The sequence below is a fragment of the Peromyscus maniculatus genome, chromosome 19, assembly GCF_049852395.1.
Source record: "Peromyscus maniculatus bairdii isolate BWxNUB_F1_BW_parent chromosome 19, HU_Pman_BW_mat_3.1, whole genome shotgun sequence".
Lineage (NCBI taxonomy): Eukaryota > Metazoa > Chordata > Mammalia > Rodentia > Cricetidae > Peromyscus > Peromyscus maniculatus.
In genome coordinates, this window is record NC_134870.1 from 68,522,442 (window position 1) to 68,545,353 (window position 22,912).

Here is a 22,912-nt window from a genome sequence, read left to right on the forward strand (position 1 = left end):
TGTGTGTGTATTGCCAAAACACCTTGAATTATTCATTTAATTACAAATTAAATTTTGGTTGTTTATTCAGAAACCTTTGCCTGTTACCCCATTGGAGACATTACCCATAGTTTAAGAAACTACTTTAGAGTATGAGGAAAATTGGGTGACAGGTCTTGTGGTTCATTTCATGTGTGTCTGAAAATTGTCCAGGGATGCTGACTCATCAAATACTCCAAAGGACTACCACATGCATCCTGCACTCTGTTAACCAGTGGTTGAGTAGGACAGGAAATGGAAGGAGTGGATCTACATTAGGCAACAGTATGACCACAATATGTTGAAGGATAGAGATAGTTTATATTTATGGTATAAATATAAACAGACCACAGAGGTAGATATCAGTACTCTTTATCTAGATTGAAAAGAAAAACAGAACACTTTAGGTTGAAATTTGTAATTATTTCAAGGACACTTGAAAGTTTTTATTTTAAAGGTCTCTTAAATTTCCGCTACTTGGTTACTTCCATAATGTTGACATAATCCTTAATACTTAAATCACATTTGTACATTAATAAAACACACACACACACACACACACACACACACACACACACACACACACACACACGAACACGAACACAGAAATATAAATGAGAATTCTGAGCTCAATCTTGGGAAGTTAGTAATTATATATTCAAATGACCTTCACTACAGCTGAGTAGAGTTTATTCTAGGAGTTTTTTAGTATTGGAAACTACATTGATAAAATGGTTTTGTCATAAGGACAGTTATCTGACTGGCTGGATTTTTATTCTGTGCATGATATTTTGAAGAGTTGGGACCAGTAGAACAATACATGGAAAAACTTCCTGATCACTGGTAGTTGCTGTTTTGTGTTAGAATCTCATTTCCTGGGGGCTGGAGAGAAATGGCTTTAGTGGTTAGAGCACTTGCTGTTACAGAAGAACTGGGTTCTGTTCCCAGCACCCACATGTTGCCTCACAGCTGTGACTCCAGTTCCAGGTGCTGTGATGCCTTCTTTGACCCCTGTAGACACCAGGCATTCATGTAGTGCACACTCATACACTTAAAATAATATCTCTTAAAAACATTTTAGAATCAGAGTAGATGCCATCTGTCAGAATGTCAGGGTGTCAGCTGATGCAGGAGTTGACATCTTGCTCCTTTCTTACTCTTCTGTTTTTTTTCTTTCTTTTTTTTTTTTTTTAATGCCGAATGCCATTTATTGAAGGAGGGAAGAGGTCTTAAATACAGGCTTACAGCACAATGGGAGAACCCCAGAGGGCAGAAGTTTGCTAATGATGTTTTACAATCTTGCATCTAAGCTGTTAACGCCCATTATGCAGGATACACAAACAAGGAACTTCCCTTAAGCATTCAGGAGGATGGAACCTGGCAGGGAATTAGCATAGGGAGGATATCAAGGTCAAGGTCAGCAAGCAAAGCAACAGTTACCCAAAACGGGGCGGGGGGGGGGCAGGACCCTACAGGCCCCCCTTTTACTAAAAAATGAGCTTCTGACTTAGGTTGCGTGGAAAGTCATCAGGTCACCTTACCCATCATGGAGACGCCTGCCCAGGCCACACAGGTGCTCTGTCTTAGGTTGATGAGTGCCCCCCAGGTATTACCTGTCTCTGAAAACTTTTATCATACAGGCTCAATCGTGTATGAGCTGCAGAGTTAACTGCTGCCAAAGATCTCAAAGTGGCGCTGGGCTTGCAATCTGTGTGTTCAACACAGAAAAGACCAACAGAAGTCCTAACCTACCCATAGCCAGTAGGCTAAAGGCAACTTAGTCATTCCCTTCCTTAATGAGCCTTACTGCAAATTGGAGTAATTTTAAGATGGTATCCCAAAAGCAAATGGAACTTGAGTTTATAAATTTATAATTTTCAAAGCCAATTGAAATGTTTATAACTATTGGATTAAATTTATCATGCCCAATAGAATGAAAGATTAACTAACTGTGGTAGCTACTTTTGCTGCCAGGGTCTCCACTGTGCTAGCTGTAGTAACCAATTATGAAATGGTAATCCCAGAAACAGTAGCAGCGGTGGCCGCCACTGCTATAACATCAACAACAGCAGCAGCGATGTCAAATTCTCTTCTGGAGTATGTGGGCATCCACTGGCATGGACACAACAACTCCAGGAACATGAACCACCAAGGCCCATTTTTCTTGATCCCAGCACGACTTAAGCTGGCAGCTCTGCAAAAGAACAACGAAGAACCATAAAGAAAAAACAGGCAGCTCATAAGTAGCAGAACTAATGGTCTCATAATGGCTATATCCCAGTGCCCTGAATGAAGGTTTAGGTTTTTACCTGCCATTTAAGTTTAAGGAGAGTAAACAGATGAATAGAAAATTTTAGTGTAACTTAGACCACAAGAATTACATGAGCCATCTATTTTTTTTAAATTATTTTATTTATTTAAGTTATCTAATTTTTAAGAGTATATTTTAGTTTTAGTATAAATTATAAACATTGTTTTCAAAGAAATAAGCAAGTGAAACACATTTTACCTGGAGAGAAATACTATCACCATTTTGATGGTAATCTGTTCCAGAGGCCTTTTAATGCAGCTCTATAACTCCTGTCTGAAGAAACTTGTATCATTTCAGCATGTAGAAAACTTTTAAGCTAACCTTAAACATTATGCTCCACCCCAGTTCTTGAGAGCCATCCTGCATGGCTGCTTTGTTATTGGTGACCTGCTCTAAAAATAGGGAGCAGACAGTAAGGGCGTTAAATATGTGTCTCTCAGTTGGGAATCAGTAGGTGTTGGTGACAAATCCCAATCTCTTTTCTGCTTGTATGAGCATAGTGGTAGCCCATAGTGAACTTTAAGTATATGAATGAAAACTCATTTTCAGACTCCTAAATCTGGACCAAGTATGTTTTACATGTAATTTTCTGGTATAAAACATGATCTAGAATACTAATGTTTACTGTATAGAAGCATCCTGGCAATTTACTTTTATACTATAATATAAAATTATGAAAATTTAAAACATTTGTTTAATGTGTATATATGCTTGTGTGTATTTTTGTGAATTCTATGTGTAAATGAGTAAAACATTTTAAAACTTGAAAAATTTATTAAATTTTAGCATCAGAATTTTGCACCATTGCTTAAAGAAGACATAGCCATATTCATTTCTCTGTGGAATGTCTAAATTTGTGTCCATAAAACATATGTATCCTGGTTTTTGAGGCAAGGTCTTGTTTCACACTTGTTACAATGCTAGCCAGGTATGACTCTTTACTTTTGATCTTCCTGCTTCTAACTCCCAAGTGCTGGCACTGCAGGCCTTGTACCATCCTGCCTAGCTAGGAAGTTGGATTTATAATAATGATTGCAAAGGTCAAGCAATAAGAATTAATCAGCACTGAATATTTTAGCATTAACCATCTTAATGAGATTTTAATGATTTACTAATTTGGGTTCCCATTAGGTTTTGGTATTTCTGTATATTTTGAGTCCACATTTTTGGCATGGGAGAAACAGAATAGGTATATATCAATTAGGTGTTACTATAGGGACACGAAACTCTTGCTTGACTCTAATTGTTAGTCAAGGGTTCAAGGAAGGAGAGGGAGTTTGGTGGTTTTCCTGTGAATCACAAGAAAGTTCAATTCAGGATCCAGATAGGAAAATCTGTAGTGAAATGTCCCAGGAAGAGAAGGAAGAGCTCTTGGGAGACAAGTATTATCTATTTCTTGACAAGCTGTAACTTTGGGGATAGTGGTAGTTAGGGATTAAACCCAGGTCTTCACACATGCTGAGCATGTGTTATTCACTCAGCTATACTCCCAACTCCCTGAAATTATTGTTGTTTCTTTTCATGGCAGAGAACAGGTAGTAGGTTAAGTATATTGTTAATGCTGAATTTATTTTATTTATTACTGTTTTTAAGATTTAAAAATTTTTACCTTTTTTTTGGGGGGGTAGGGAGGGTGGAGTTATACCCAGGAGAGTACAATTGAAGGACAGAAGAGGCCATCAGGTCTCCTGGAAAAGGTGTTAGAAGTGATTTTGTAGTGCCCTTTGTGGGTGCTGAGGACTGAACTCAGCGGCTTTGCCGGAACAGAGTGTGCTGTTAAGCATTGAGTCATTGCACCAGCTCCTAATTTTAAGTGTGTGTGTGTGTGTGTGTGTGTGTGTGTGTGTGTGTGTGTGTGTTTCAAAACTTATTCTCACTATCTTAGGGTTACTATTAGGCTTATACTTCCACATCATTGTTCATCATCAAAGGAAGTCAGGACGGAAACTCACAGGGCAGGAACCTGAAGGCAGGAGCTGATCCAGAGGCCTTGGTAGGGTGGTGCTTACTGGCTTGCACTCATGGCTGCTTAGCCTGCTTTCTTTTAGAACCCAGGACCAGCAGCCCAGGGATGGCGCCACCCACAATGGGCCGGGCCTTCTCCATCAATCACTAATTTAAAAAATGACCTATAGGCCTGCCTACAGCCTGATCTTATGGTGGAAGCATTCCTTCTCCCCCTCCCCTCCCCTCCCCTCCCCTCCCCTCCCCTCTCCTCCCCTCCCCTCCCCTCCCCTCCCCTCCCCTTCCCATCCCTTTTTTTTTTTTTTTTTTTTGGTTTTTCGAGACAGGGTTTCTCTGTGTAGCTTTGTGCCTTTCCTGGAACTCACTTGGTAGCCCAGGCTGGCCTCGAACTCACAGAGATCCGCCTGGCTGTGTCTCCCAAGTGCTGGGATTAAAGGCGTGCGCCACCACCGCCCGGCCCATCCCTTCTTTTTAGGAGGCATTTTCTTAATTGAGGTTTTCTCCACTTAGATTATATTTAATATATATAATATATATATTATATATGATTAAGAAAGCAATACTATGAGACAGCGAGAATATTTTAAGCTCCCTCCTCAGCACCAAGTGATAGGCAGTTTCTTCATTCTTTTCCTCTTTACCACTCCCTCTTATTTCTGATGAGCACAGTCACTAGAAAGTACTTGTCTTCGATAGGGTTCCTTTTATTGTGATGAACACCAGAAGCAACTCGGAGAGGTAAGGGCCTATTTCAGCTTACAGTTCCATATCCCAGTCCATCATCACAGTCAGGGCAGAGACTTAAGGCAGTAACCTGTAGATAGGAACTGAAGCAGGATTCATGGAGGAATACTGCTTAATGGCTTGCTCCTCGGGCTTGCTCAGCCTGCTGTCTTTTACCACTCAGGACCTTCTGCCCAGAGGTTGTGCTGGACCTTCCTACATCAGTTATCATTGAAAAACAGTGCCCTTACACATAAAACCATTTTATAGAGGCATTTTATCAGGTAAGGTTTCCTCATCTCAGATGACTCCAGCTTGTGTCAGGTTGACAACTAACTAGCATATTTGGCCTCTTGTCAACTTGATACACATGTATATCACTATTCAAACACTGTTTGTTACCAATATGACATGTTACTATAGTTTCACAATAGAAAATACTCCAACTTTTATTTTTTTTGTTTATGTGTATGTTTTATGGTTATTTTGCCTGTATATATGCTTAGAAGCTGAATCCCATGGAGCTGGTGTTACACACAGTATTTAGCCATCATGTAGGCCCTGAGAATCAAATTATTCTTTTGGGAGGGCAACCAGAGCTTTTTACTGCTGTACCATGTTTTCAGCCCTACTCAAACTTTTAAAAGCCCCAGATTGTAAGAAATTTAACACTTAAAGTCTGAAGTTTCTCTAAAACTCCAAAGTGTCTCTGAAATAGCTTTGGTCTCATAATTGTGTGTTACTGTAAAAATAAATGAACTCTTTCTTACTCCTAAGAGGGAATAACCAGGACATAGTTACATTCAAATCTAATCAAAACCAACACTTTTATTTTACCATATCTAATGTTCCTGATAGTATATAAAGCTCAGTGCCAGACATCTGATCGTCACGATGATCCAGGCTCTACAGGCCTTCACTTTTCCAGCTATGCCCTCTACAGCACACACAACTTGTTTTGTAAGCTCAGATCTCTCCACTCCACACCTACTGTTGTCCGTGGCAATTGTTCCATGGTACTAGCACCTGCAAAACACTGGGCTTTCCATCGCAATTGGGATGCATCTTCAATAGCCTCTCCTAGACTCCCTTAAGGGATTCTACCCCTGCCACATGGGGCTTCTACTGAAACAGGCTGCCCCTTCACCAGTAGTCTCTCCTGGTCCCTTCCAGTAACTCCAGACCTGCCAGACTTGCCAGGCCTCAGCTATTCTCTATGGCACCTTCTTGTCTTCATTACTGCTTGGGTGACTCCCCTACACAGTTCAACCACAAGCATGATGTATAGTCTCAGCCCCCTCTGGACAACAGTTGATCCTGAGAAAATATCCCCCAAGATTTATAATCCTCAGGTATGCTTGGACTCTTCTTAATCACTGCCAATTTTTCAGCTCCAGCTAACCAGCATCAGTTGTCCCAGGAAAGCAAAGGCTTCAACTTCAGTGGTACTAGACTCTGCCAACCACAGCTGATTTCTGAGCCCCAGCTGACCAGAAACCACAGATTTTTAGTTCACCATATCAAATGTCCCTGATTGAATATTTCAAACTTCCCTCTGAAAATTGACAAGCTAGGCCTCCATCATCTTTATTAATCTTATCTTCCAAGCCCCTACAAAACAGGTCACAGTAATTCTTCCCCAAAATACATGGTCAAGTCTTATCACATCAATACCATACTACCTAGTAACAAATTCTGTCTTACTTAGTGTTTCTATTGCTGTGGTAAAACACCATGACTAAAAAGCAACTTGGGGGTGGTAAGGTTTATTTCAGCTTGCAGTTCTATATTACAGTCCATTGTAGGAAATTAGTAAAGGAACTTAGGTGGGAACTGAAGCAGAATCCATGGAGGAACACTGCTTACTAGTTTGCCCTCCATAGTTTGCTCAGCTTGCTTTTTTTTTTAAATAAAACTCAGGGTCACCTGCCCAGGGGTAACATTACTAAAGTGGGCTCAGCCCTTCCATGTCAATCATTAATGAAGAGAATGCCTCACAGACATGCCCACATGCCAGTCTGAATGAGGCAGTTCCTTTGGTGAGTTTCTGTCTTCCCAGATTACTCTAGTTTGTGCCAAGTTGCCTAAATTACCAGTACAATCATGTATGTATACTTAAGACAACTTTGTTTTTCACATTACTAGTATCTTTAACAAATGATGTGGTGTAGCAACTAGGCAGTTTTTAGTGTCTTCATATCATGACACAAGCCAGTTTTAGAAAGACTCTTGAGTCTAACTGGATTCTGACTACTTAAGGCTTTGACACTAAGTCAAAAATATAGAAGTTTATTGATTAAATTTAGACTGAAGAATCATGCAGGTATGATAGTAGAAACATGTTTTAGCTCTGGAAATAGATGTTTAGATGCCCTGATTATCATCCTAGTCCCTCTTTGTTACCATGGTTTTCTAAAGAAGTTGTACTTTTCCTCTCTTCCCTTTTTTGCCTTTCCCCTTATCTTTCCCCTTCTCCCTGACTTTCTTACCCCTACCTCCATGACCCCAGCCCCCCTTTTTTGGTTGTTTGTTTTGTGCTTGGAAAATAGTTGACCTTGAACTTCTGACGTCTCTGCCTCTCAAATGCTGCTTATGCTAGGGTTACAGGCTTGTGTCAACCATGTTGAGTTTTATGTGGTGGTGGGGACTGAACCTAAGGCTTCATGCATGCCAGGCAGGCACTCTTTGTTGTGGTGCACCCCTCACCCAGAGAATTGTGCTGTCTTTATCCTCATACTGGTTTGCTTCAGTCTTGGTCTTTTGATTTGGTGTTGACTGGCAGCTGTGTGATGCTAACTTGAATATTTTGCTCCCTTTCTGTATCTTATGACTGGTTGTAAAATAATCAATTTCCATTGTTCATAATGTTGCTTAGTTTCTTAAATACATCGATGATAATTTATCTTACAAAGTACTAGTTGTTTCCCCAAACTAAGGAAAAATTGGGTAAATATGAGTAAAAATTTTAAGCCTAGTCTTTTAAACATATGCTCAACTTTTAATTATTTTGCTTTTTGTAATTATAAAGTCTTAATTATATAGTACGCATAATTATATGTAAAACATATTGTAAAGTATTTGTTGTGTGCTTAATTTACATTTGTAGTTGCCTGAATAGCTCCTTTCAAGGGAATAGGTCATCTTTGAAGAGTAGGCAGTATGTCATAGTAGCCACCATATTTATTTCTAGATATCATAAAGATCTTAAATCCCAAAGACTGGTCATTTTGTCTTAATTTCTGATTGCATTGTTGTACCACCAGGTTGGCGGCTTTAGGATTGATTAATTTAGTTCAGATCATATCCAGATTTTAAATATAATTGAAAAATTATAATCAAAGAGACTGAGTTGATATTAGTAGTTTCATGCAAGTATAAGTGTTCTTACTTATTTTTTGTTTGTTTGTTTTTGAGACAGGATTTCTCTGTGTAGTTTTAGTACCTGTCCTGGATCTCTCTCTGTAGACCAGGCTGGCCTTGAACTCACAGAGATCTGCCTGGCTCTGCCTCCCGAGTGCTGGGATTAAAGGTGTGCGCTACTACCGCCTGGCAGGTGTTCTTATTTTAAAACCTTTTCATTGCTTGTTTCCTTTTTTTTGAGACAGGATCTCACTATGTAGTCTTGCTGGCATGGAATTTGGCTATATGAATCATGCTAGGGAATGCTGGGATTAAAGGCACGCCCAGCAATTAAAGCAAATCTTAACACCCCTCTATTTTAGTCTCAAATTTCTTTATAGACAAATTATTATCCAAATGTATGCTATGTATACATTAGCACAAAATTCTCTTTGTGAATTAAGGTATTCCTTTACAGCTGTGGTTCTCAATCTTCCTAATGTTGTTACCCCCAACCATAAAATTATTTTCATTGCTACTTCATAACTGTAATTTTGCTGCTGTTATGAATCATAATTGAAATAAACTATAATGATATGCAGGATATCTAATATGAGTCCCCTGTGGAAGGTCATTTGACCTCCAAAGGAGATATGACCGACCCGTTGAGAACCACTTTTTTACAGTATATTTTAATTCCACCTTGCTCCTACACCAACAGTTAGTGTTTAGAACCAAGGTGCATTCGTGTTAGAATGAAGGCTGTTAGGAAAGATGGGAATAGAATATAGAGGTATTGTGTAGTGAGTGGCTGCCATACAGTTGTGCTGAGACTTAGTGAATGTACATCTGAGAATGCCCAGTGGTTCAGGTCTTCTTTCTTGTGAACTAACAGCCAGATTATTTGTAATTTCCCATGCTATTTAAAACAGGGTTCTCATGTATCAGCCATCTTCTGTAAGGGTGCCCAGCGTGACTTCAGTTGATCCTGCTGCTATTCCACCTTCATTAACAGACTACTCAGTACCATTCCACCATACGCCAGTGTCAAGCATGTCATCAGATTTGCCAGGTATGTAGAAAGCTTTTGTTTGTTTTAGTTACATTCTTTGTAATTTTAATCAGCAGAACAAATGTATATATATGTTTGTATGTATATATTTACACATAAATTTAGAACGTAAATGCTAAAACATTTCAAGTCTTCATGTAGAAGTATTACTGTCTTAGTATCTCATTCTGTTATTTTAACTAATGAGATCTACAGATTGCTGATAATAGGAGATATAGGCGTATAGTAGAGAGTTTTTATAGAATTGTAGAAAATTTGCACTCAGGCTTTTTCTTGGAAGCTTAGGGGGCAGAATTTCCTCAGAAATAGGGTTAACCATGTATTTCTCTAAAGTAGATCTTAATATTTGGAGATATTTTCATATGATCACATTTTAACAATTCAGATTTGCTTGGATTACCTTAGTACTGGAATTTATGCAACCAAGACCAACTTTACTCTGTGCTCAGATGCTTTTTTTTTCATATTTTTTGTCAATCAAGTCTGAGCAAAGTTAGAACTAGTATACCATATATTCATGACTTCTATGTACGAGCCATTTTAATTTAGTACACTTCTGTCCTTCTGGGTTTTTTGAAGTTAATGTTGATCTGTGGTTTATTTTTATTCTTTACTTGGTCATTGTATATTAGCTATCCTTTTGTTGCCTCTTGAATTTAGTTTTAATTGAATAATATGTAGTGGAAAAGCGTAGAGTAAAAATTATACCTACCAAAAATATCTTTAAAAACACCACCAAATGACATAAGATTAATACATGTTTGCTCCATGTGTGCCTTGTGATTTTGTACTTTTCACATTCTTTGTGAGACCAACCAATATCAGTCAGAACACATTCATTGAGTGCAGAGACTCTACCACAGCATAGGTGTGAGGGTTCATGTTCTCATGATAGAGTTCTTAACAGTTATGTGTTGTAACCTTGGCTAAGTTGATGATGAATGAATGTTTTTCATCTTAGTATGTGTTAGAAATAGGAACTTCTAAAAGATTTGCTTAAGACTTTCAGTTGAAAGTTGGACTTTGATAAAACCATAGTGAACATTTCCATTTTATGTTATAACAGCAGTAATACAAAAAAAAAAAAGCATGAATCACTAGTCCTGCTAGTTTGCAAATTATGAGAATTTGAATGCTTGTTTTTAAATTGAGAATTTATAGTCTGATTTTGAGCATAAGTGAAATTTTTTTCTTGTGTGGTGTGTCTTAAATGTGTCTGCCCTTTGTATTTTATAAAATTAATTTAATCTTGGAATTAATACATATTTTAATCGTGGAAATCATACTTATATTCAAGGCTGATATTTAGCCAATATAAACTAATAATCTGGCTATATACTGAAAAATTTTCTTAGCAGTTGATAAACTTAAATAGAATAGGGCCAATTATTCTTAGGAAAAATTACTATTTATTAAAAGTTATATGGCAATTAGACATCTAAGAAGTTTAGTTTTTACCCATGTTTTATTGTCTATGCACTTTCTTGTAATTGGTGATCTGCTGTATAATTTTTATGTAATTAGTCATAATGTGCAGTTTTGGTATTGATAAATTTAATAATTTTATAGTAAAAATTTAAGTAGAACACCAAGAATGGAAAGAAGACAATTTTCATAAAGTCTAACATTCCTTTTAAACATCATAAATCTGAATCTTCTGAATCTGCAGGAGAACAAAGAAGAAATGATATTAATAACGAAGTGCAGCTTGGAACATCTTCTGATACTGTGCAACAATGAATACAAAATAAAACATAATTTGTATTTATGGAGTGGAAAACAGCTTGATTATTTCAAGAAAAAAACATGTCTGCCTTATTATTGCTAGTGCCATACTGTCAGGTGCGAATGGTGCTCAAAGTTGTATGATGAAATTTTACAGTGCTAAATCTTTTACATATTCAACCATGTAGCATTTATGCTTGTGAAGTTTATGGTTCAAGGAAGGAAAAAACTGTGTGGTTGTCAATGAGGGGACGAAAAGTGAACGGTCAGTCCATTTTAGTAATGAATCATTTAAAATTCAAAAATTACAACTTCATTAGTAATAAAAACATGTAGATTGTGTTATCAAAATTTTTTATAGCGCTTTTTTTTTTGAGTTAAAAATAAGAGCATTTTCAACTAAAGCATTTGGGCAAAAAAAAATATAACCATCAATATGTTGTTACAGTTGAAACATGATAAAATAAGCAAATAGTATTTTGCTAACAAGGCTGTAAAATTTTACTGTTGAAATTATTTCATTTGCAAAATAATGTACTTAAATGAAAAAATATGATAATCTATTTTTTTTATTCGGGATAACTTTCAAATGACATGGAAATATTTTCAATGTGGAATATTCACATTACCATCTTTGGAGGGTGTGATACTTGGAAGACAATCTAACTTTCAACAGAACATTAGAATAATGTTTATACATCTTAGTAGGGCACTGTGTAAGTTGTAGTATGTCTAGTTATCTGTGGGTGAGACATTAAAACAAATAGATCAAGTTCACCTAAAAGCTTTTCTAAATAGATTTTACATTTGCTGGGACACGTGAAATCGGCAATACAAATTACAGTACATCTGAAAAGCTGGGTCGAAATAACCAATATTGGAAAACATTGGCCCTCAATGTATATCCTGTAATAATAGCGCACAGAAACAGTTGTAATATTTTATCAGACTTACATGTTTACTTAGAGTCATGTAGTGACAACAGTTGAACACTGAGAAAAATGAGCGTTCTCAAATAATTTGTTCCAATTTGTGGTACATCTTCTGAAATAGTAGTACGTTTTTTAGTAGCTCTGTATTAAAATAGTATGAGTAAGCAGCATAAAAATGGTGAGCAAGCTGTGGTGACTTCTGCCTGTCATCTCTGCATTTAAGAATCTGAGGCAGGTCTGTGAGTTCATGTGTCAGCCTGTGCTACAGAATAAGACCTTTTCTGGCAAAAGCACTTACTGTTCCTACTAAAGACCGGAGTTCATTTTATAATACCCACTGGCAGCTTACCAGCACCTTTAACTGCATCTCTAGGATATTCAATGCCCCCACTGTGGCACTGAAACATACAAACACAGTAAATAAATAAATAATGTCCATTAAAAGTAGGAGCTATTGTAAAGTTGAACAAAATGTTACGCCACCAGGAACAAAACTAGAATGAATAAAAACCTGATTTACTAAATGATATTCCAGATGACTTGGTCATATAAAACTCTTGGAAGGCGTAAAAAGGCTAGACAGGTTTGAATTGCAATTTAAAAGCAGAGAGGTTTATTAAATAATCTAAAGTTTTCTCCTTATTTAAATCCATCACCTTCTGGTTATCATTTTAATGGACAAATCATTGCAACAGTGGATTGTGATTTACTTTGTTCATCAGTTCAAACTGCTATATCATGTAGCTAATAACAAATTATACTAACAAGTTTAAAAAAAATGATTTAGAAATTGTTTCAGTAATTCCTTCCAAATGGTTGGGGTTTGGGCTTGTATCATGATAAGTGTTTAAAATACACTCATTTGTAAATAAGGGAATAATGATGTTTTAAATTTTTTTAGTTAAAATTATTCATAGTTTTTATTAAATGTGTCCATTATCTTTCTTACTAATCTCTATTTTCATAGTGATATAGTATTATATTAGAATTTCACTTCATGTGGTTGGTATATTAAATGCCAACATATAAATATTTGTGGGATTGAATAGACATTGGCCTTTTTTGTTTGTTTGTTTGTTTGTATGTATGTTTTTGTCTTTTGAAACAGGAATTCACTGTGTAGCCCTGGCTGGCCTGGAACTCATAGAGATCTGCCTGTCTGTGCCTCTCAAGTGCTGGACTACATTGCCCTAACTTAGTGGCCTATGCCCAGTATGGGGTTTCTTTTTTAATGTTTTAAAACAACTAAAAGCATTTGATCACACAGGGAAGTCTTCAGATGTTGACTTTGAAGATTATTGCTAAACTTTTGGGACATGATTTTTTTTTTCCTATAGCATATTTTTACTTGAGTATTTATTTAAGGAAAATCTTTTTTATATTTCTATTTCCAGAATGTGGTTGTAGAATTCCAGTTCCTTGGTTTAGGACATTGCATTAGCTGAGACCCTGTTGACTGTTAACTAGCTTAGTAGTGAGTAGCAGTTCCCAAGACTTGCTTTGTACAGAGCATTATACTCGTTAGAACTCTTGATGTGGGAGTGGGCAGACAGCTACCTGCTGATGAAATATCTGTTAAAGAGTTGGTATTACTAGATGAACCTAATGTGGTGTATTTTTAAAAAATAAATGTGAATTATCTTATGAACCTAAGTATGTTGTTTTTTAATGGTCCAAAGATAATTATCATGATTTTTTTTTTTCTGCTTGTTGTTCTATTGACAAAAGGAAAAGATTTGGATTAACCAGTTTAACTGTGGAAATTTTCAGAATGCTGCTTTTGAGTTGCACGGAGGCAGTTTTTTCCAGTTCTTTGGTCAGAGATTGTATTCACCTTTGGTTTTAGATGCATTAAATATCACCAGTTATTGTTATAGAACTTCAGTGTGGCAGAGAGGTGAGCATTTGCCACAGATGTTCCCTGGCATATAAATGCAGAATGATCTTGGGAAATAATTCTTGTCTCCAAAATATGAGACAACTATTAACAAAGCATTTTTGTTTTAGGTTTGGATTTTCTTTCCCTTATTCCAGTTGATCCCCAGGTATGTATCCTGAATTTAAGCAACTAATTTGTATTTGGTTGTTGATTATGTCATACTAACTAAAAATGACCAGTTGCATAAAATCAGGACAGTCAATTCTCATGTAGATAGAAATGAAGTACTATATAAATATTATACAATTTTATTTAAAGGAATAAAGTTACTGGTTTTCAATTTATTTATTGCTCTTACTAAAACTTTCTATTTTTATTGAACATGAACAGTGGTATTTCTTATAAGTATTTGAGTGATTAGAATGAGTGAAAGAAAGCAATACTAAATGCATAAAAGTTAAGATTTTACACATTGATAGCATTTATATAAAACAGTCAACTAAGTTCATCAGATTTGGATCACTGACTGAGATTGGATCATTGTTTTAAAGACAGAGTCAGACTTAAAGAAGGCCTCAGTTGAAAGTTGCAATATTGCTGTTTTCAATCAAAGAAAAGAGGTTTTAGGAGTATCCCAGAATTCCAACCTTAAGACTTTGTGGTGGGCATGGGTTCTGCTGACAGTCATTAACAGCAGAGGCAAAGCACAGAAAGTGAAAGGGGCAAGACGAACAGCAAAAGAAAGCACTTGAGGTACAGATGTGGTACGTAGGAAGAGGTGGAAGAATTGGACCTGCCTCACAAACTTCAGAATTGACTAAGTGCAGGTCCAGTATGAGCCTCCTATCTCTGTATCTGCATTTGATTACACAAACAGCCCAGGAAATTTGAGCCCAAGATAGGTGCACACTGAGGATTTTCTTCTCACCCTGGCTTGACTTATTATATGAGTAAGACTTGACAGGGGAAGTTACATAGTTTTCTAGGATGCAAGTTCTTCAAGCTTAACAGAGTTACATACTTTTATATGAACAGTGCTTTAAAAGAAAAATAATCTTGGAATCCATGGCTTTTAGTTCATAGTTTTATTTACATGTTTAGTGGGAGGCTGATTTATTTGGTAACTTGGTTGGAGTGTTGAGAGTGGTGCCTCCTACTGACTATAGAATCCATAGGTTTTCTCCATAGTGTCCCATCATCCCTATTATCCTTATGCAGGTGTCAAAGTTAAAGTGGCTACAGCCAAGTCTAAGTATTCAAGGCACAGAGTTCCCACTGGCAGCAGGACAGCAGCATGTAGCATTTGACAGATTAGTGCTGTGCTATAGGCAAAAACAAACTTGAATGGGAGCAGATTAAAATGGAATCATCTAGGCTTTTCTTTAGATTTTCCTCAGTTATAATACAATGGACTTGGTTTTAGAGAATTTTTAATACTTGACAATTTCACTGTCACAGCTTCTTAAGAATATGTTCAATTTCTCCATGTGTGGCATTAATTTTATAGACAAATAAAGAGTTGGCCATCCAAAAAACTAGTAACTTTCTTTGTCAAAAGGTAGCTTTGGTTTAGCAGAGTGGATCACACATTTAATCCATCACTTGAGAGGCAGAGGTAGGTAGATCTCTGAGTTCCAAGGCCAGCCTGGTTTACATAGAGCTTTCCAGGAAAGCCAGAGCTACACAGTGATACCTTGTCCTGAAAAAGACCAAAAATAAATGAATGAAAAGGCAGCCTCAGTTTCACTTGTTCTCCAGCTGTTTCCCCCCCCCCTTTTATTGCACCTTGAAAACCATGTAATCTGAATGGCTTGGCTTTCGAATTACTGTCCATAATTCATTGTCTAAGAATCTAAGTGATATATAGGATAGTTAACATTAGGTGTCCTTGTTAGGTTTTTTCTGTAGTCTAACTGAAGACAAACTTAGTAGCACTGGATATTACATGTGCTAAAGACAGTGCAGTTGTGCCTCATGTAAAACATGCTGCAGCAAAATACAAAACTCAATTTAGCTCTTATCTCAGTTCCTTAACATTTTATATTACTGCGCTCAGGTTTGTATTTATATATGCATCAGCCACTCAGATGGTAGGTTTCTTGAGATAAGAACATTTGGAGAGGGATGTTAAGAAGCATTGTAAGGAATATTAAATTTGTGATTATGATATTATTCTCTCAGTATCCCGTGTTAATTAGCTGTCATATAGCCTCCAATTCAGAATGAATGTTGACATTCTAATTACACAAGTATTGTTATCTTTGTTTACAGAGGAATGCAATGCCATCATTCAGCTTGTTGCTCTTAATATTATTCACAAAGGGTCTGTTTGATTCTAAATTTTGAAAAATTACTGAACTTTATATCAAATAAGTTGTTTTTGAAATTAGTTTAAGTCATAATTTAACATTAAATGATTTCAGTTATTGTTGACCTTGTGTTTTCCCTATGTATATGGTCAACAGACAAGTTCCACACATTCAAGACAATTAAGAATGTGTGACATTCAATAGAGAATGTAAAATTGCTAAGTCTATACCATCTTCCACTTAAATATAAACTTTGGTATTTTTAAGTCCCAAGAGAGTTAACTTTGTGACTATTAGTTGTACATATCTAACAAATTCTAGTCTCTGTATTTAAAACCAATGTAGCCTTTTCCTCATCAGCATCATTGTTTGTTTCAAGCAGTACTGTCCTCCTATGTTTTTGGATAGTCTCACCTCACCCTTAACAGCAAGCAGTACGTCCATCACCACCACCAGCCCCCATGAAAGCAGTTCTCATGTTAGTTCATCCAGCAGCAGGAGTGAGACAGGGGTCATAACCAGCAGTGGAAGTAACATTCCGGACATCATCTCACTGGACTAATGGCTGACATACTTGATTCTGGGAATCATTCATCAGAACTACTTTTTCTTGGATATCTAGTCCATGGAAGCTAATTTTTGCAATTTAATATTTATTGAAATGTCAGATGGATTCTTTGCTTTCTGAGACATGAACACAGATGACTCCAGCAAGAACCAGATGACAAGCAAGGACTCTCCTTACACTGTACACTGAACATCAGATAGAGTTCCTCTACAACGGTGTCTTCTTGAGCAGTGAATTTCAGTTTCTACATTACTGGATGGATTCTACAAACAATTTTTTGTTACAATAAACAGCAATAAGATTATGTAAATATTTAAACTTTTCTAATTAAAAAATGTAATCACTGATCTAGAATAACAGCAACTTCTGTTTAATATGAAGGAAAAATAGATGGAAAGTCATGTTTGCTGAATGAGTACTTTCTATAGAGATTTGTTCTATTTTGTTGAAGTAATGAAGTTTCAATAACTGGCCAGGACTTGGGTTCTCCTTTTCTTCTTTTGGTTTACTACTCTTCGTGATCCCTTCAGAGAAAATGGTCTTTGTGTTGTGTGTTTTTCTCTTGTCCTTTACACTTTGACATTATTTGCTGATACATGCAGAGTAAAGTGCTGGGGTTTGGTTGCTCTTCATAGTGATTATGTTTAAGAACACTAGGCAGATTTTGTCCTGATACAATGTGTTATTTTTGGTTACTATACATTTTTATTCTCAAATTTTCTGCAATCTTGAGACTTGGTATTTCAGAAAGAAAGTCTACAGCATTTGAATGAAATGTGCTTGAGTTAAGATGTGGCTAGACTATCTGATAGAATTTTCTTTACAGTGTTCAGAAATATTTAATAGTTGGGATGCACCAGAATATATTTAGGAGAGGTGGAAATAACTAAATTCTTTCTAGGAATTCAATTTGTTTTATATATTTTGTGGAATAATACAGTATACTTTGTTGGTTGAATCTTTTCACATTTTAGTGGCACTTATGTAGAAATTATATTTAAGATGTCTGATCATAATTCTTGCTAATGTAATTTCAGTTTCAGCAGTTATTTTTTCAAGTTTAAAGAAAAGTCAATGTTGAATGATGGTACCAGATCTCATTTTCCTAATTTCTTTTTTAAAGAAGTCTTTTGTAAAAACAGTCACACAAGTTAGGGATGTTTGAATTGAAGTGAGGGAAAGGGCCCCAAAGCCCCACTTAATGCTGCCTTCAAAACTCACCTGTCATGTGGCTGGCTATTCTGGGTGCACTTGGAAAACTACAGTCCCTCCTACAGTGTGATTGAGTCGCTTCGAAAGCTGGGTCTCACGTGTAGAAGCTCTTGGCATTCCTCATTTCCCTTTGCTTCATTTGGGTTCCTTAATTTTTAGTTCTCCATTAGTGCTTTCTTGATGCCTAGCTTTCTCTACCTATGCTGTATCCAGCTTAAAGCAAAGCTTTTTTTGTGGCTGCTCTTAATTTCTCAGATAAGTTCCAGCATAAGGACTCGGCTTCCGCTCACAACAGGGGCATATTACTTCAGAATTGTCCCTGATTGGTGTTTTATCTTCTCAAGTTTTTGTGGCCTTTGTGTGCTTTTTGTACGAAATTCCTGTGTAGTTGTCCATATTGTCCCTTTTTTGCCTCCAGCGCCCCATGTTGATGATCTTTCCTTTTGATAGGGCTTTTGTATCATCAAAGATATGGAAAGCAAAGCTTTTTTTCCCCTGTGATCACAGTAGTCATTGTACCATGGCCCCTGGCTTCACCTACTTCGCCACTCCAAATAAAACATTTCTTCCTGTAGGATTTTATGTCGCTACTGTAAGTACAGATGCAGTTTCTGTTACCTGTGTAATCAGAAAAAGTAACCTGGCTTCTGTGGTATAATTTGTTAATAAAGAAGTGATGTCGAGCTGTCATCATTTTGTTTACCCATTAGAGTATGAAAGGCTCCCTTACTATGTATGAATCAATGAAGTCTTATAAGTAAGGAAGATGGTAATAGAAATTATTTGCCTAGTTCTCATAATGGATACCTCTGTAAATTAATCACTTTCATGTAAACAGTTTTAGTATTCATTTTTGTTGTTTAATGACATTACAAAATATTTTACTTTATTTTAGGTGGTAGCACCTTTATCATACTGATATTGGGACTTATTTTGCAGGTAGCTTTGAAGGTGTGTGCTTTTCTGTCCTTGGCTCTGACTACATGGTGGTTGCAAAGCTACTCTCTCCTTAATGTCACATTCTTAAGAAGATGATTTGGCTTCCTAGCAGTGTTCTGCTAGTGCAGAATTCTGTTTAACCAGATAGTGTCAAGAGGTCATCCTAGGGGTACTTAGATGTCATCCAGTTAGCCGTTATCTCACATATCTCTACTTAAGGAAGTGTGCTCACTGCTTACAATCAATCACTTGGCCAACCTGTTTTCATCTTCTTTCTTTTTTTTTTTTCCACTTAGCAATATTGACAGGCTTTCTTGCTTTGGTAGCTCGAGGCAATGTAGCTTCTGCACAGAGAGCTACTCATGAGTGCTTTCACTAGCTAGCCTTCTGACCCCCCATCTGAGTCAATTTTATATTTTATTTCCTTTTCTGCCCCCAAAGTAACAATACTCGGTGTCTGTCTTAGATACTTAAAGGCCAATGTAATGGGTCAGGTGAATTTAATTGTATGGCCTTTTTTGTCATTTGTCCTGTAATACTATAATAAAACCATGGTGCATAGGTAAGGGACAGTTAATGTGGTCCAATTGGCCCTACTTTTTTTTATGTTAAACAAGTTTCCATTAGAGTAGTCTTAATGAATTTGAATGGAACATGCAGAATTTTAAAGTCATGTTGAGTGGAGTTGAAAGAGTCTATTTTAACTTTAATATGTCTTCAATCAGTCCTGAGCACTCACTTTTGTCTTCTGCCAATAAAGACACTCATTTAGTGCATTTGTGTTTTTAAGTAAAGTTGGTTTTCATAAAATTTTTTTTTTTTAAATTCTCAGGTATGCTTTTTCAGTTGCCTTTGCTTGGTTATTTAAAAGAAAAAATACTTTTTTTTTTTTTTTTTTTTTTTTTTTGGTTTTTCGAGACAGGGTTTCTCTGTGTAGCTTTGCGCCTTTCCTGGAACTCACTTGGTAGCCCAGGCTGGCCTCGAACTCACAAAGATCCGCCTGCCTCTGCCTCCCGAGTGCTGGGATTAAAGGCGTGCGCCACCAACGCCCGGCTGAAAAAATACTTTTTAAAAAACATTTTTCCCTGCAAGTTTATCTTCATTTCTGTAGAAAATCATAATTTATTTCCCATCTTTTTTCATCTTAAAAAATAAAAATTAGTGCACATTTAACTTGAGTCTGACATTGATTTTAGTAGCTCTGGGTCCAGGTAGTGTTTGGAGTTGCCATTTGGAGGGCGATTGATGGATGACCCTGACTGAACACCTTTTATTCAACAGTTCATATATTATGGAGAAATGTGTTGGAAAGATTTGAAGGATTTTTCTGCTTTTGAGACTGATGTTCTTGGTAAATGACTGCTTTGTCTTCCTTTTGTTAGGAGCCACATCATAATTTACAAAAACAGCAAATAAAGCTAGATCAGAATGTCTGCCCATTGTTCTTCACTGCCTACCTTTTTTTTTTTTTTTTTTTTTTGGTTTTTCGAGACAGGGTTTCTCTGTGTAGCTTTGCGCCTTTCCTGGAACTCACTTGGTAGCCCAGGCTGGCCTCGAACTCACAGAGATCCACCTGGCTCTGCCTCCCGAGTGCTGGGATTAAAGGCGTGCGCCACCACCGCCCGGCCACTGCCTACCTTGTTGAGTAATGTTTTTTTTTGTTTTTTTTTTTTTTTGTTTTTTTTAGTCTGTAGTATATGCTCTTTGCAGAGAATTGAGACAAAGGAGAAAACCAAAGAAAAGTTACAGCCACCCATAGTATCTACAGGGGAGGGAAGTTTCACTTTAGCTACTTTTTGCACATGATACACACCAGCAGGTAGTATGAAAAGATTGTATAGCTACTTTTCCCCTAGAACACATTTGTCTTTGCAGGGATTGGCATTAAGATCTCCTGACCCCAGTGAAGTGATTCATGAAGCAATAATTGGAAGATCATTTCCCAAACTTCCTGAAGTTAAAAAAATTTTTTTTAATCATGTCTGTGTCTTTATGTAGTTATGTACACATTGTGAAAGAACCAGAGAGGGCCTTGGATCCTCGAGCTGGTGGCTACAAAGCATTTGTGAAACACCTGATGTAGGTGATGGGAACTGATCTCAGTTCCTCTGGTAAAGCAGTATTGCTCTTAACCTCTGAGCCATCTTTTCAATCCCCAATCTTTCAATTTTAAATATTAAGACTTGCCTCATGTGTGAGAGATTGGTTTCAGAATCCTCCAGTATAAAAATCCACAAATGCCAGAGTTTCATAAAATGACATAGTAGTTTCATAAGACTGACATTTATAGTTTCATATATGTTGAATCATCTTGGATTTAATGTAAATAGGTGTTACTTTGTACTATTTAGGGAATAGAAGAAGTCTGTTCTCTAAGTTCAGTTTCAGTCCTTCCTTTGACAGTAGAACTCTGCAGTTGATTGAATCCATAGATAAAAGATGGGTGGATATGGAGAGATGACTATACTCATCTAACATGTTCCTGAAGCTACTGAGTATGGATACCCAAGTAACTTTTCACATGGTCTTACGTAACACTGTGAAGACATCATCAACCCTGTCAGACTGAATTTTTTTCTAAACCATTTGTGCCTAAGGACAACCCTTAAACAGTGAGCTCCTCTTTAGGGTCCATTCACCTTTCTGAATTCCTAATGCCTGAGAGAAGCAATCCAAGATAAATTGGAAAGGTGGTAAAGCTAAGACAGAACGAACTGCCTTACACTTTGCATTGTTTTCTAATGTTTTTATTCCTTCAGTGTGTGTATGTGTGTACATGCACCACAACAGATGTGTCAAGGTCAGAGGACAACCTGCAGGAGTCAATTTTGCCACCGGTTGAGTACCAGGAACCAAACTCCAAATTCAGCTTGTCAGATTGGGTAGCCAACACCTTTATCTGGTGAGCTCTGAATGTATGTTTTTGTTGCCAATCGTATCCCAGTAGAAGACCAACAGCCTCTCTGTGGAAGAGATAATAGTGGTGACCCGATGTGGTATGTGTTTGTAATTCTAAAACTACAGGCAAGGCTGGTGGAGCTCCAGTTGGAGGCCAGCCTCGAACTGCATAGTGAAACTAAAACCACATGGATTACTGTGTTCAAGGTACAGCATTTTGATAGGCATAGCACTATATTTATCAGACTACTATTTTGGTTTTTTTGTTTTTATTTTTTTTATTTTTTTGGTGAATGGCATATAGCTTCTGTGTTCCTAAAACTGAACTCTTAAAAATGCTGTTAGAATAAAAACACTTATTTTGGTCATCATAAAGTGTACTTGGCATAAAGTACTAGAGACTAGTCTCAGGCTTGAAGGGGTTTATAATCCAGTTTTGAAAGATCAAGAATTTTTAGTAACAGTAATTGTGCTGAGAACTTCAACTAGTATCTCATTCCTTAACAGATGAAATAGATTTCAGTCTTTTTCCTGACACAAAGGGGAATACTGACCTGCGGAGTCTAACCTTAACCAACTGAAAGAAATATCCTTGGCCTCAATTAAGGTGACACCAATTTGTGGTATTTAGGAGACTAGAATGGAAACCGGCGATTTTAAGGACTGGTTTCAGATGATGATCACAGTAATTGAAGGAGTATATGCAGGTTTTTCTCTTACTCTTGTCACTGGGAGGATTGTGCTGCTGTTGAAAGGCACAATGGCAAGTCATCTAGGGGAGACAGTTTAGACATAAGATATTTAGGAAGAAATGTCAGGCCCTTCCTTCCCTGGTGTTTCTGCCTTGTCACCCATTTTTGCCTTTTCTCTGTAGTGTGTAATTTGTACTCACAGTTGCCCATTCCCTCCTTAACCACCGTCTCACTTGTTTCCTGGAATCACTTCACTGCTTCTTGGTAACAAGCAGTATCACTTAGGGCCCTGCTCCCCCATAGCTTATTCACTAGTCATTCATATTCTGC

At 37.0% G+C, this 22,912-nt stretch overlaps 1 protein-coding gene across 17 annotated transcripts in view; it reads left to right on the plus strand.

Annotated features, from left to right (window-relative positions):
* The window catches only part of Pias2 (protein inhibitor of activated STAT 2), an 86,386-nt gene extending 66,509 nt beyond the window's left edge, over positions 1-19,877 (plus strand). For 6 of the 17 annotated variants that reach the window (XM_076555539.1, XM_076555542.1, XM_076555544.1 and 3 more), the window contains 2 exons: positions 9,289-9,428; positions 11,098-11,196. In XM_076555539.1, the coding sequence (XP_076411654.1) occupies positions 9,289-9,428; positions 11,098-11,168 (211 nt within the window). In that variant the 3' untranslated portion in view covers positions 11,169-11,196. Of the gene's footprint in view, positions 1-9,288; positions 9,429-11,097; positions 11,197-14,092; positions 14,131-16,633 lie in introns of those variants that run through there. The other 11 variants (XM_076555533.1, XM_076555535.1, XM_042264082.2 and 8 more) reach the window with 4 other exon arrangements.
* The last annotated feature ends 3,035 nt before the right edge of the window (positions 19,878-22,912 follow it).